Source organism: Dromiciops gliroides, chromosome 3, assembly GCF_019393635.1.
Source record: "Dromiciops gliroides isolate mDroGli1 chromosome 3, mDroGli1.pri, whole genome shotgun sequence".
NCBI classification, from domain to species: Eukaryota; Metazoa; Chordata; class Mammalia; order Microbiotheria; family Microbiotheriidae; genus Dromiciops; species Dromiciops gliroides.
In genome coordinates, this window is record NC_057863.1 from 513317913 (window position 1) to 513334580 (window position 16668).

General features: G+C 36.3%; 1 protein-coding gene across 1 annotated transcript in view; it reads right to left on the reverse strand.

Moving 5' to 3' along the window:
* Positions 1-16668, reverse strand: part of SESN3 (sestrin 3) — an 88712-nt gene that overhangs the window by 31448 nt on the left and 40596 nt on the right. The window contains exons 2-3 of the mRNA XM_043997508.1: positions 11210-11275; positions 1507-1704 (exon numbers count right to left, since the gene is read on the reverse strand). Coding sequence (XP_043853443.1) covers positions 1507-1704; positions 11210-11275 — 264 coding nt within the window. The remainder of the gene's footprint in view (positions 1-1506; positions 1705-11209; positions 11276-16668) is intronic.

The following is a 16668-nucleotide window of genomic DNA, read 5'->3' on the forward strand; positions in this document are numbered from 1 at the left end:
CATATATAATCTCTCCTCAGAAATCTCAAAAATCTAAATAACTCAATATTCTCCATCATGCTAATCTTCTAATTCAAACTACAGATATTTCCATATTGCCCAACTTATAATTTACTAGACTACAAATTCCTAGAAGGCAGGGACCATGCCATTCACCTCAATACCCTATGCTATTAAGTGGTCAATAAATTTTCATCGAATCAAGCAGTGTAGAGTAGGGTAAATACTTTTTATAGCCTATTCCTCCCCACCCCCCCCACCCCCGCCACCCAAGGCCTTTGTTTTCCTAAAATCTTCATTCAATAATAGGTAGGTAGAAAGACAAGCAAATAGCTGCAGCACCAAATCAGTGATTGCCACATCCAAAGTCGGCATCAATTGATCTAAAGCCCTGTATCCATATGTACAAGAGGAAATATAGATCCATTTTCCTCATTCTGACTATTAATTTTAAAATATAAATATATCATTAAAACATCATTAATTTATATTCTTCTAAATTAGAAATTATGATGAGAGGACAGCTTTTATTTCCCTGATTACAGCAGCTACAAGTCTAATCCATTCACCAAATACCTTCTGGTAGCTACCTTTCTCTTTCTGAAACAGATTTGCTATTGATAGCTTGCCAATTCCTTGCAAAGTAGAATTGAGATCTCTTGTTTCTATATGGCTACTTCTTAAATAATGTATCTGATTTTATTCCTTCTATTGATTTTCTTCTTTATCTTCTAATCATTATGACTTTAAATTTTTGTCATACTCAAAAAACCCCCCTGAACTGAGGCCCTCCTGAATTTTATGTTGCACTAAGATACTGGCTACAACTCAGAGCAATTTTACCCATTGCTGGAGCACTGGAAAGATAATCAGGTCAAATTTGTGACAAATGTACACCTGACCTCCTGGTATTGCCTCCCAGGTCAATTATTCTTGTACTCACACAGATAATTCTCTCAATGACTTCTTAAGTACCAGTCAAATTGCAAAATTCTTGGATATTCTTCATTCTTGCCAAACTTATAATTTTCTCTCAATCTATATTAGTTTAGTTTATAAATCTGTGCTATAATTGGATGATAAAAATTAATTTTAAAATACTATCATTCAGATTTTTCACTAATTCAAATAGATTTCCCCAAATAACTGCAAATTACTGAATTTCCTCATGTATATAAGAAGATTCTTTATAGATACCTAAAAGAAATAATTTTCTCAAAATGGAACAAGACATTATCAGAAAAAAAAACATTTGTCATTAAGCATAGGAGATTCCATGTATTTTTTTATATTGCTTTATGTATGGATTACATGATTCTGATACATTAATTCATAACATTTCCACAGATGTTTAACTGGTCACACTAAAAATAACTATGGAACACTCATTTGCTCTACATAGCAGTATTCTTTTGCGAGAACAAGGAGAAAAGATGGTTAAGGGACAATCTGTTAATCACAACTTAACAAACAAACAAGCTTGAGGTACAGGTCATGAACACATACCATTATAGCAATGTAGTGTCGATATGGTAAAGGAAGGGGACCATCCATACGCAGCATATAAAATTGGCTGCGCAAAAAAGACTCTAGGTACTGAGCATGTAAACTCATGACCTGAGTAATGTTGTCCAGGCGCCCAGAAGTAGAATATTCTTCCACAAGGAGGTTAGTACGTTCATCCACTGTATTTGCTTGGACAACCTGGGAGCCAAAAAAGCAAATGGGGGGGGGGTGAGGAGAAAAGGCAGTTATTAATAAATAAATATATCCTTTGTTAAGCCAAGCAGAGTACAAATTGATAAATTATGGAATAATTATAGCAAATGAGTTTTCCATTAATAAACCCTGAAAATTCTGGAAGTTGTTTCTACTTTGAACATAAAAATAAAAAAGGAAATGCCATTCTCATTTTTGGATGTTATACCACAATTTATTGCAAAGACAATGTTTGTTTGATAATTGACATTTGCTGTTTAACTGCAAAATCAGAGAAAAAAACAATTCCATCTGCTTGGTTGGGCCCATTGAAACATTTTGAGAGCTTACTTGCCTAGCTGATGGAACTTGTGCCTAAACACAGCATTTGGTAATATAAATTTACAAGTTCATCTTAGCCACCTATGAAGTTGAATAGTTACAATGTCTTAGATCATGCATCTTCAGTTTGACTCCCCCTTATATGTAACATAACCATGAGTAAAAAAAATAGAGACCAAGAGAAATGTTGTAAAGAGTGGGAGAGCTTTTACTGAAGGGAAATGATATGTATTTTAAGGGTAATAATAATAATGATAACGACTGAAATCACTGAGTCCAGCAGTCATTCTGGACTTCTTTAGGAGCTGCTAATCAAAAGAGACTTCCCAAAGAAGCGATAATAATGTTATAGGGCTTCAAGGCACCCCTGGCTATAGGATTACTACAGAGAAAAGCTATGAGAGCCAGCGAGGCACACTATATCAAGCAGTTGTGCTTACATTCAGAACACTTACTTTAAAATCCAGCTCTGCCCCTTATTAGCCACTGACCCTTGGCACATCACAAATCCAATTAAACTGGCTTCCTCATCAATAAAATGGGTATTATATTTGTACTATCTTCCTCAAAGGTGTTATGAGGAAAGTACTTTATAAACCATAAAGCTATAAAATATTTCTACACTTAAAGAATGTCATTCAGAATGGGTATGATCATTCTAAAATTTAATAGACAAAATGCTGAAGTTAAAAACTACATCCCTCTCCAGGCAATCTTGGACTGAATCTCTCTAAAGCTTTTCTCAGATGACAAACACACAGATTGTTACTGGGGCTACACATGAAGCCTTTCTAACTTGGCTAAAACTTCCCTGAGTTTGTGTGATACTGGTACACATCATGACACAGCATCAGATTCAGACTTTAGTGAAATAAATTGATATAAAATGTGAGTTATTCTTTTTGGTACCTTTGATAAGTGGCTAATAAAGAAATTCTTCTGTGTGACTCTGGGCAAGTCACTTAACCCTCATTGCCCCACAAATAAAAAAGAAAAAAAAATTCTTACTTTTCAGAGTTACACACCATAAATAATGGGGATTTTTACCAAACAGGCATTTGTTATTGTTCAGTCATTTCAGGTGTGTGTGACTCTTCTTGATCCCATTTGGAGTTTTCTCAGCAAAGATTACTAGAGTAATTAGCCATTTCCTTCTCCAGCTCGTTTTACAAATGAGGAACTGAGGCAAACAGGGTTAAGTGACTTGGCCAGGGTCACACAGCTAAGAAGTGTCTGAGGTGAGATTTGAACTCAGGTTCTCCTGACTCACTGCACCACTTAGCTGCCCTCACAAGCATTTATTAAGCACCTAATATGTGCCAAGCATTGTGCTAGTAATAAAAAGACAAAAGTGAAATAGTTCTTGTCCTCAAGGTGCTTATGTTTTATCACAAGAGACAAGTACACAGATAAATATGCAAAACATAGACAAAAGAAATGGATAAATACAAGTGAAATGGAGGGGGAGGGTCAAGAAAGATTTCATCTAAAGGATAGCACTTGAGATGATTTTGATCAATGAACACAAATTATAGAGACTATAATGCAAATTTTGAGAAATGACAAATTAGGGACATTATGCAAAGAAGGTGTGAATTGTGATGACATGTAAATTGCAAGAATGTAAAACAGAATTTTCCTTTTAAAAAATTTATAAACATTGCCCAATTTGGCCATTTTCCCCAAGCTGAATAAAAGAGTAAGAAGATGATCAATGATGGTATATAAACCAATCATACCAACAACAGGCTGTTGAACTACTTCATGCTTCACTTCCCACACATGCACACACATACCTTTCCATATAGAGATAGAATTCTGAATAAAATATATTCCAAAGGAGGACATCATGAACATAGTATATACAGACAACCCCAAACAATAGGGATTAGTAAGGCTCTCTGGGGGATGGCAACATAATATAGTAGCAAGCACTCAACTGTGAATCAAAAGAACAGTGTTCATGTCTTGACTGTTACTAACTGCATTTACTCATCCAAGTCACTTAAATTCCCTGAGCCTCAGTTTCCTTTAATATTAAAAAAAAATTAAAATGGTATAGTTCAACTCATAAAACTGCTGCGAGGATTAAATTATGTAAAAATTAAACTGGATTAAAACTATATGTTTGCAATCATAGATCTGTGTGTGTGTGTGTGTGTGTGTGTGTGTGCATTCCAATTTATCTGCCTAAATAAGCTTATCTTAGATTCCTGAGAAACTCCAGAGCACATTATAAAAGGGATATTTTGTGAGTGTCTAGAAAAATGAAGTGGTGATCACAAATAGCCAATATGTTTTCATTGTCCCTCTCCATAAATGACAGAATAATTTCATTTCTTTATTCTTAATAGACTGTTAAATTAGGAGAATGCCAAAGATATCATTTTTAGGGATTTTCATATAGGACTTAACAAAGTCTCTCCTATTATTCTTATGAATAAGCTCAAAGGATTTGGCACAGATGGTAGGTAAATCCAGAACTGGTTAGCTAGACCCAAAGAGTCATCAATATTGGTCCAATGTCAGCTTTGGAGGAGCTTTCCAGTGGAGCACTCTCCAGAATCTGCGCATGGCCTTGTGTCATTTAATACTTTTATGGATGACTTTGACAAAGGTATAGGTGGCATGTATATCAAATGTACAAATGATGCCATTTGACAAATCTAAGGGGAACAGATAAAGCATTAGATGACAAAGTCAGAATCCAAAGAAATACTGATAAACTAGAATGTTGACCAGAAACCAATCAGATAAATTTAGCAGATTCAGATGTAAAATCTTACACTTGTTTTAAAATTTAAAAATCACCTTCACAAATATGCAGGGGGGAGCAGGGAATATGTCCAGATAAATTCATTTGAAAAAGCTCAATGAATAAATGATATGATATGACTGTCAAAATAGCTAATGTAATCTTAGACTGTCTTACGAGAAACATTGTGAGGGGCAGCTAGGTGGCGCAGTGGATAGAGCACCGGCCCTGGATTCAGGAGGACCTGAGTTCAAATCCAGCCTCAGAAACTTGACACTTACTGGCTGTGTGACCCTGGGCAAGTCACTTAACCCTCACTGCCTCACCAAAAAAAAAAGAGAGAGAGAAACATTGTGTCCAAGACCAGGTATACCCTGACTTGATCGGACAACATCTGGAGTATCATGTTCAGTTCTAGATGCCACAGTTTAGAAAGGACATCAATAAGCTAAGTTTTGATAAGAGAGAGAACAGAATTGAGAAAAGCCTTTGGGTCATATCATATAAGGAAAAGTTAAGAACATCAGGGATTTTTAGCTTAAATAAGAGAAGATTTGGGGTGGCACAATAGTCAGCTTCAAATATTATACTGTCATGTATTAGAAACATTAGACTTATTTTCCTTGACCCCAGAGGACCAAAACTAGGGGGAATAGGAAAAAGCTGTAGAGAGGCTAATTAGTTAAGAATTCAGGGGAAATTTCCTAATAATCAGAATAATGCAGAAGTGGACTATGCCAACTTGAGAGTAGTGTATTCTCCCTCATTAGAGGTTTTCAGCAGAAAATTGGTGACTAAAGGTTGCTGATACTGTTGGAGAAAATTTTATTCAGCTAGGGATTAGAACAGATTACTGATGTTCTTTCTAACCCAGATACTATGAATCCTTCAGGCCTTATCTGCCTAATCAAGTTTTAATAAGTTTATATTGTTTGCCAGAAGATAAGAGATAAGTAAAAGAATATAAAGTATGAGTATTGATTTAAAAAGCTGATGGTGTGGGGCAGCTAGGTGATGCAGATAAAGCACCAGCCCTGGATTCAGGAGGACCTGAGTTCAAATCTGACCTCAGACACTTGACACTTACTAGCTGTGTGACCCTGAGCAAGTCACTTAATCTTCATTGCCCCACAAATAAATAAATAAACAAACAAACAAATGAATGAATGAATAAACAAACAAACAAATAAATAAACAAACAAACAAATAAATAAATAAAAGGTTGAGGGTGGGGAGGACATGTAGATTGCAGTAGACCCATGGATATAAGCAAGAAATGACCACAAAGTTGGAGTGTGAAAAAAGAATCAGAGAAACTAAGTAGTTATAAAAACTTTTCTAAAAAGCGGTAAACCAGAATGATTTAGCATAGGAGGTGAAAGTTGCACATAAATCATTGAGAGCATCCAATCACAACATGCTTACAACACAGTAAAATGAATGTTAACAAAAATTTTTATTAATTTTAGTGTGCTCTATTTAAAACATCCAGTAGTAACCTATTTCCCATAAAAATTACTAGAAATTTAGGGATTTGTTGCTTAAAGAGAAATGAATAAATCAGCAAAGTTTGCTTTAGTTGAACACTCTATTCTCTAATGATGCCAAATAAATAAATATATAAAGGAATTTATCATAATGAAACAGTGAAGAGTTAATTTCCCCAAAAGTACAAAAGGATCAGGGGAAAACAGGAGATTCTCACTTGTATGCCACAAAAATCTAAATTAAAAATCTTTGGTTTGGCCAACAAGAGACACAACTATTTTATAATACGTACATTCTTTCTCTATATCCAATGGAAACTCAAATGCTGACTAACCAAAGTTTATTCTTTAAACTTTAAGAAACCTTATTTGTGATATATTGGGGGAAATGACATAAAATTTAAATTATTTAGCATGTTTCTGTGTGGTTTGGACACATTTACCTCTAGTCCCAGTAACATAACTAAAGAAGAGAATAAATACAATTTTATTCAAAAATACTACAATCATAGAATTTGAGAGTTGGAAGGATACTTCAATCTGTACTAGTAAGGAACTTCTGCTATAACATTTTTGACAAGTAGTTACATCCAGACTGTGCTTGGATGAGAGGAACCCATCACTTCCTAAGGCATTCCATTCCACTTCTGCATAGAATTATTTGTTAGGAAGGTGGTTTTGTTGTTGTTGTTTTTCTTTTGTTTTGTGTGTGTGTGTGTTTTTTAGTGAAATCAAGTCAAATGAGCCCCTTTTCATCTTCCATGGAATGATCCCAGTTCTCTTCTCTGAGGACAAATGGAACAAGACTAAGCTCACCTTCCATTTGACAGCTCTTTAAATATTTAAACATAGCTATCATATATGCCTTCAACCTTATCTTCTCCAGGCTATTCCCAGTTCCTTCAAACGATGCTCACATAACACATGAAGCCCATGGAGATCTTTCATCGTTTTGGTACTTTCTCTGAGCACTATTCAATTTAACAATGTCCTTCCCAAACTGTGTCCAGAACCAAACACAAAACAGGGCCTGACAAAGGTCGACTGTCATGACCCACTTTTTCTGTAAAGCCATGTCTCTTTTTCCTGTGGTCCCAGATTGTATTAGGTTTTTAGCTGTCACCACACTGCTGGCTCATATTGGACATGCTGGCCACCAAACCTCCCAGATCTTTTGTACACAGATTGCTATCTAACTCTCATACTATCCTCGGGAAGCTCATTTTTTTTTTTTACTCAAGTATAAAGCTTAACACTTTTCCCTTCATTTAACTTCTTCTAATTATATTCTACCCACTGCTCTGGATTGTCTACTTCTTTCTGGATCCTACCATCCAGTCTGTTATTATTCTTCCAAGCTTTATACCATCTGCAAATTTGATAAGAATACCATCTATGTCTTTATAATAACAGTAACAACAATAACTAGCATTTATAAAGGACTTTAAGGATTACAAAGCACTTTACAAATATTAGCTCATTCTTTATCCTTATATCAACACTGGGTGGTATTTATAGAAAATGAAACTGAGGCATACAGTAAAGGGACTTGGTCACATAGATAGGAACTATCTGGGTCTGGATTTGAATTCAGGTCTTCCTGACTTTAAGTCTAGTGCTCTAACCACTGAATCACCTAGCTGCCTCTAACTCATTAGTAAAAACGTGGACTAGCACAGGTATAATGACAGATTCCTGGGGTACTCTACTTGGAACCTCCTGTCACAGTGACATTGAACAATTAATAGCTTCTTTTGGAATCATTTAACCATTTAACCAGCCTTGAATAAACTATTACCTACTTTTTCTACAAAAATCTTATGAGATACTTTATCACAAGACTTACTCTTGGTAAACTATTATCTATAGGATACTCCTTCATCTAATAATCCTGTCAATAAAGGAAACAAGGTTGGAGTGGCAGGACTTGTTGTTGATGAAGTTATACTGGCTTTTCCTTCTACTCAGCACCTCTCTGATGATCCAGACTAGAGTTTTGCCAGAAATCAAAGTTAAGCTCACTGGTCTATAGTTTGCATTCTCTATTCTCTTCCCTATTGTGAAAATTGGCACGTTTGCCCTTCCCCAGTAATGCAGTGCCTCTTCTTTTTTCCAATATCTTACAACTATCACAGAGAGTAGCATGACAATCTCACGGGCCAATTCTCTCAGCAGCCCAGGACACAGGATAGCCAGGTGACTTGAATTCATTAAGGCCAACTAGATGTTCTCGCACTCTCACTCTCTCCTTACTTATTTGGGGTATCAATTCCCTGTTAGCCATTTTTGTTCTATCATTTCTAGTACAAAGGTTCTTCACCATGGCAGACAAAAGGGAAAAATTAAGTGATTCATGCTGTCTTCTCTGTGTCGTCTATTATCTTTTTGTCCTACCCTCCCCAAGCAGGAGTCTGTCCTATCCTATATGAGAAAGTGAGCGGGCATCTTGTCATAAGAATATTTTACATATTTACTGTTACACAATTTACCACGGGGTTCATGGAATAGAAAATCCTATTCTCCCTAAAAAGCTGTTAAATTTGGCAGAATAAAATGGATCCCTTAAAAGATTCCTTATGGAATGTCTTTCCCTTGGGTGATTAAACTCTGATCTGACAGGCCCTCTTTCTTTCCCCTTTTTCTTTTTTGCCAATGGCACTGCAGAAGCATAAGAGTTTCACAAGACCAAGGGCTGAAGTTCAGTACTTTCCTTTGTTTTGTGGGTTGCTACTGCCAATAAATTTATCACCATATCATTATCAGCTAATTAATGATGTGCTTCTCCATATTTAGCAAGTCTGGTCCTTGGTAAGTAGACACTTGATTGCTAGCCCACAATGAAAGCCCTTCCAGCAGCACTGCAGAAATTACCAAAACTTATGCTTTCAAGACAAAGACTTCAACAACTACCAGCTATTAGGCTTATCTTCCCACGTCCTTTTTCTCTCTTTTCTAAAAACTGATTGATTAGGCTTGACTCAATGTTCACTTAATTTTCCTTCTTGATTTTGACTTAGAAGGTTTACAGGTCTCTTAGATTTCCAGAATCTGTCTCCCTAATATTTAACTAAGAAAACTGGAACCTAGGAACTCTCAGCTCTACCTTTCCAAAGAATACATCATCCAAGATTCCTGGTTATACAGCTAGAGACACCCATGACCAACAGATGAGAAATGTGGTTTCCTCTCAGAACCCACTGGAAGCCTTTCTTTGGCCTCAGATGGTATTCTCTATTCCTGTTTGAAAGAAATATGATCAACTGGATTTTTATACCTGGTTCTTCTAATCAACATGCTAAATTGGCAGCAGACTTCCTGGCATAGGACTTATCAAAGTTGACTTCCATGGTTCTCTTTAAGTCTAACACCCCATCCTCATTTCTAGCATGGTTTTCCTCCCTAAAGTTATCTGATCCTCTTCTTGACTTTATGATAAGGCAGCCTTCTCTTATGGCAACGTTTTTGTTACTAAGAAAAGGATACACATAGGCATAGCCTTTTGTTTTGTTTGTTTGTTTGGCTTTTTGCAGGGCAATGAGGGTTAAGTGACTTGCCCAGGGTCACACAGCTAGTAAGTGTCAAGTGTCTGAGGCCAGATTTGAACTCAGGTCCTCCTGAATCCAGGGCCGGTGCTCTATCCACTGTACCACTTTGCTGCCCCCATAGCCTTTTGAGCAAGGGTTCTCAACCTTTTTTTTTTTGGTGGAAAATAGTTACTTTAATTTACATAGACACATATAAACATATATGTAAACAAACATAATTATTTAAAAGGGAGTGGGGGTGTGTTTGTGAAATCTCTGAATGTAACATGGAAAGAAATTGGTGACACAATTGTCTCTTGAAATCAATTAGTTCGGTCTTCATTATACATCATAGTAATAACTTGTGCAGTTTAATATAGTCCTTTAAAGCTTCTAAGGTACTTTACATATATTATCTTGAGTCTCTCACAACCCAGTGAGGTAGATAATATAGATATTATTTTTATTATCCACATTTTCAGATGAAAGAATTCAGTTTATTTATTTGATATATTAATCTTAGGGATAAGCAGGATTAAAACAGATTAAAAAGAGAAAAGGTAATTGCAGAGAATAAACATTTCATACCATTATTCAGTCTGCTTTTCTTAGATCCAGAAAAAGATAGTAAAGGATTCTATGATAAGAACCAATCAGATGATGAGACATAACAATTGGTGAGGTAACATTCCCTACTTATTTCATGCTCTTTAAAAGCTTGATAAGGAAGGGAATAACTGATTGTTCCATTTCAAAAATATCTCTTCTTCAAATTCAGATGATCTTATAAATACTAGGAAACTGACCATTTAAAAGGAAAGCAAAACCATCAAATTATCAAAGCATTTAATACTTTTGGTGTCCTTTTCAGAAAAATTACCTATTAAATTACTGACATAATAATAGCAACAATAATAATTACAATAATAGCTAGCATTTTTAAAGTACATAAAGGGATACAGAATACCTTACTAATGTTATTTTTTTATTCTCACAACCACTTTAGGAAGTAGGTACTACTCTTATCCTCATTTTGCACATGAGGAAATTGAGGGAGACAGAGCCTAAGTGACTTGCCCAGGGCCACTCAGTAAGTGTCTGAGGTTGGATTTAAACTCAGGTCTTTCTTACTGTGCTCTATTCATTGAACCCTCTAGCTGCTCCAAGTAATACAGTACATTTTCATATTTTCAAACCTAATTGTACCATATCATAATTGAGATTATTCACATTACAGACGTTTTACTGTCCCAAGAGTGAGACTGTTAGAATTATGCACTTTAAGTCAGGCTGCCTACTTACAAACAGGAAAACACTTGTACTTCAACTTTTCAAAGAGAGAATTTGGTTGCTGGTCCAGGCAATAATGTCTTACTGTAATTTTTCAAGATAGTGTAACTTACCTCCTTCTCTGGTATAAAGGCACTTGGTCCTCTTGTCGAAGGCTGGGATACTCTGATTCTTTTCTCCTATTAAAAAAAGAGTTATGCACCATTACTGATGACTTCCTAGAAGTTTGATTTGTTTTATACAGTCACTGCAGGAAGTTTTAACATGTGCATTTATACAAGTGCAGCCTGCAATTCTCTAACAAGGTGTCTCCTACATATATACTAAGATAATATAAATTCCCTGACAGATGAAACCAGAGAGCTAAGTTTATTCACTCATCCTCTGATTATCAATAGCACATAAGTTGTTTGTCAAAGGTGTTTGCCAGTGTGCCAGAGGATATCCTGGCACAAAATTCAAATAGAAAGCTGATTTTCCCTAATTAATGGTGATTGTCTCCAGGCGCTACTTCTGTTTGTGGATGATATTATGCTGACTGTATCCAGTCCTAGAACCTACATTGTATCTCTACAATGATACAAAGCCTAGCAGGAAAAACCATAATGGATGAGGAATGCATATTACCCAGACTGTCCGATTCAGTGAGATGGCCAAGTCTACCACCACATATTCCTTCAAGTACCACAGATGAACAGCGAGTGAAGTTCGCAATCAATCAGGGCAAGAGTAAGTTATGTAATACATAGGAAACTAAGGCAAACTTTTAGACAATCTGAAGCTGTTTGCTCCCCAAAAGGTCCATCTTATGAACAATCAATGTTCTCCCAGTGATGATGTACTACTTCAAACTACAGAACACCACAATCGCAGGAAAACTAAATTTTAAGTTACATGAAAAACAATGGTGAATGAAAGAAAGTCACAGCCTATCACCGGTTATGATTTCTGTGTCTCTTGAAATCTTTTTTTTTTTTTTAGTGAGGCAATTGGGGTTAAGTGACTTGCCCAGGGTCACACAGTTAAGCAAGTGTTAAGTAAGTGTCTGAGGCCAGATTTGAACTCAGGTACTCCTGACTCCAGGGCCAGTACTTTATCCACTGCGCCACATAGCTGCCCCGTCTCTTGAAATCTTAATAAAATCCTCAAGCCCTTTAGATCTGGTTCTCATCTGTTGTCTTTTTTACCTTCAAATTTCCCATATCTCCTCTCTACTCACATGGCCTAATACAGGCACTCATTTCTTGCCTGGATCACTGCAGTAGTCTTTTTTTTTTTTTTTTGGTGGGGCAATGACGGTTAAGTGACTTGCCAGGGTCACACAGCTAGTAAGTGTCAAGTGTCTGAGGCCAGATTTGAATTCAGGTCCTCCTGAATCCAGGGCCAGTGCTTTATCTACTGCACCACCTAGCTGCCCCTGCAGTAGTCTTTTCTAATTGATGTCCATTCTAACTCATCTTTCCTAAGGCTGTCAAGGTGATTTTCCTTAAGTGGAGGCCTGCTCATGTTACACAACATCCCCCTTCCCCTCTTCCCCTACTCAACACACTCGAAACACTCCCCCATTACCTCCAGGTTCCACTATGAAGTCTTTTGTTTGATAATGCCAAGTTCTTTACAACCTGGTCCCCTCCCACCTTTCTAGTCTTACATTTTTACTCCCATCTACACACTCTACAATCCACGTTCTGTGCATTTGTTCTGGCTGTCCTCCAGGACTAGAACACTCTACTCCCTCACCTGAGCTTCCCTGGTTTCTTTCAAGATTCAGGCCAAATCACATCTACTGTTGGCAGGTGTTCCTGAGCCCACTTAACTGCTACAGCTACCCCTCTAAATATATATTGTACAAACCTAGTTGTCTCCCTCAATGAAATGTAAAGTTCTTGAGGGCAGGAACAACATTTTTGTATGTCTTTGTATCCCCAGCACTTGGCACAATGTGCAACATGAAAGCAATTTATAAATGCATGTTGACTGACTGACTATAGTTCCACTCAGGAAACCTTGTGATTCTAAATAGCAGATGCCCAAACCAGAGATTCTCTTCCTTGCCACCATTCCATACACTCCTCCTACCTGCTCACAGTCACTCCTTCCCTATTATGTCCTTATGTCATTTTACCAGAACTTTGCATTTTGAATTCTGGAGCTCCATTCTATTGGTTTAAAACTGCCGTTCATATTAGATCTGTGCCCACTTCTCAATACCTTTATTTTTAATTTAATTTTCTTTGTATATAGATTATTTCCCTCAATAGAATGTAATCTCCCTAATAGTGAGAAATGTTTAGGTTGTATCTTTTGGCTTATTATCAAAAGCATCTATCACAGTGCCTAAAATATAATAAAACTTAATAAATGCTTGTTGAACAGAAACCAAACTGTAAAAATACCAAAATGAACCATATTTGGAAAATTGATAAGATTAATCAATTTACTAGTCAGTCTTATCAGAGAATTAAGGCTAGCAATTCCTCAAATTATGAGCTTTGCATAAAAATGAGAAGTCATTAGTCTCTCAAAAGGTACTGCCAATGAAAATAGCAAGTCCTGCTATTTTGTAGGTTATTAAGTACTTGATTATTAAGCTCTTACATTCAATTTTCACTCATTCTTTCTTTGGCTTATTTTCAGCTAAAAAGAAAAATAAAAAATACGCAAAAGGCTGTTCTCTAAGAGGTAATAGTTTCTTTACGCATAGCTCTCTAATGAGCAAATGAAAATATAAAAGTGGAATTTCACTTTTATTTATAATTTTATACAAGGGATACTTTTAAAGAGTTCTTTTAAACAATCTGTTCAATATATAAAGTGTTCTGCCAAAACAGAAATATTTTATAGCAGTTTTATGACAGAATTCATAATTAATTCCTCCATTAGGAAGATTTGCTTATAGTCTCCAAGATATCAACACTCTTTGAACCACAAGATTGTAAATTATGCCAAACCAAAAATACAGACTGTCAAAAAGAACTCTCAGTTGATAGTTTGACTTAAACAATAGGAACAGTAAGTAAAGCAGCATTGTACTCTCCACTTCCTGATCATACATAACACATTCACACTATTCATAGGTTGGCCCCTTCCTACCTTTTCAATCTTCTTAAATTACCCTCTCTTCCACACATTCTAGAATCCAGTTACACCAGCCTGCTTGCTCTGCCTTGAACACAATTCCATCTCCCAACCCTGTACCTTTGTACTGGCTGTCCCATGTGTCTGGAACGTTTTTCATCCTTACTTCTGCCTCTTAGTTTCCCAGGTTTCCTTGAAATCTCAGCTTAAAGCTAACTTTACTCAGCAGACCTTTCCCAATCCCCCAAGCTACTAGTGACTTGCCCACATTGACATACTATCTCACTAGAATGTGAACTCCTTGAGAGTAAAGCCTACTTTTCAAAAAAACCAGTTTTTGTATCCCCAGAGTACCTGGAATATAGTAATTGTTTAAGAAATGGTTTTTAAAAATTGGTTAATAAAGATACATAGTATAAAAAAAATCCCAATGCAGCCTCTGACAATATATAGAACAATCTTCACTTATAGTTCACTAGCAAGAGGAAAGGGTTAGTTATATTTCTTCATCAGTTCTCTCTGAAACTGACATTGCACATTTTACATAATCTGGATTTTGGTGTATTTTACTGTTCTTTTTAATTATCTTTGCCAGTATTATGGGTGGCTGTTAAAATCTCAGTTTTTCTTTTTTTTTTTTTTTTAAGTGAGGCAATTGGGGTTAAGTGACTTGCCCAGTGTCACACAGCTAGTAAGTGTTAAGTGCCTGAGGCTGGATTTGAACTCAGGTCCTCCTGACTCCAGGGCCAGTGCTGTATCCACTGCGCCACCTAGCTGCCCCCAAATCTCAGTTTTAATGTGCATTTCCCTTATTATAAGTGGTTTAGAATTTATTTTACTTGGCTAATAACTTGTATTTCTTCTTACTGCAGTGGAATTATTGGAATGGCTCTTAATAGTATATATTAGAGGGGCAGCTAGGTGGCGCAGTGGATGGAGCACCGGCCCTGGAATCAGGAGTACCTGAGTTCAAATCCAGCCTCAGACACTTAACACTTACTAGCTGTGTGACCCTGGGCAAGTCACTTAACCCCAATTGCCTCACTAAAAAAAAAATAGTATATATTAGTATTGAAGATGGCAGATTAGAGGCAGCAGAGAGTTCAGTTGAACTATCAACATTCCCCTCCAAACAACTTGAAAAAAACACTTCAAATAAAATTTTGGAGTGGCAAAGGCAACAAAAGGTCAGGCTGAGACATTTTTCTGGCCTAAGAAAGGTTAGGAAGTCAGCAAGAAACAATTTTGACACCAGGGTGAGAGGTCTTTCCAGAGTGCACATGGGGATAGCAATAGCAGCTGCTGTAGCAGCTTCGGGAGCTCTCAGTCCAGAAACATTCTGGGTCACATTCAAGGGCAGAGTCAAAAGAATGAAAAATAGAAGAAAATGTGAAATATCTCATTAGTAAAACAACTGACCTAGAAAACTGATCAAGGAGAGAGAATTTAAGAATTATTAGACTTCCTGAAAGCCAGGATCAAAAAAGACCTTAGATATCATATTTCAAGAAATTATCAAGGAAAAGTGACCTGTATCTTAGATCTAGTTGGTAAAATAGAAAGAATCCACTGATCACCTCCTGAAAGAAATCCCAAATTGAAACTCTCAGGAATAGTAAAACCAAATTCCAGAGCTTGCAGGTTAACGAGAAAATATTTCAAGCATCCAACAAGAAACAATTCAAATATCATGGAGCCACAGTCAGGATCATACAAGATTTAACAGCTTTCATGATAAAGAAGCAGATGGGCTTGGAATACGGAATAAGGCCCCTTCCAGAGGGCAAAGGAGCTAGGATTACAACCAAGAATCACCTACCCAACAAAACTGAGTATAATCCTTCAGGGGAAAAAATAGACATTTAATGAAATAAAGGATGTTTAAGTATTCCTGATGACAAGACCAGAGCCAAATAGAAAATCTGACATTCAAACATAAGACTCAAGAGAAGCATAAAAAGATAAACATGAAAGAGTCTCAGCTAAAGTCTCTGCTAAAGCTCTACCTTCCCCAAGAAGCCTTTCCTAATAACTCTTAATGCTAGTGACACTTCCCTCCTATTGATTACCTCCAATTTTCCCTGTATATCCTTGTTTGTACATAAATATTTGCATGCCATCTCTGCCATTAGAAAGTGAACTTGTTGAGAACGGGGACTACTTTCTGCCATTCCTTGTAACCCTAGCACTTAATATAGTGGTTAGCACACAGTAGGCACAGTTTACTGACCACTGTTAGTTTATACTACAGAAAAACCTCTTGCAATATTCATAAAGTTCCACTGTTTTTAAAGTTATGCAATAATAATAGTTATTATTAAAACATGACTTTTTTATTGTTTTAAAGAGATGTTTCCCATATTCCCTCTTTTCTATTCCTTTAGTTACATACTTTTATAGACTGTTTTAGTTATTTGTAAAGAAATTAGTTTATCTTATCAAAATAAATTGCTTAGAAACAGAATTTTTGTTTTTCTCTATGACTAAAAGAACC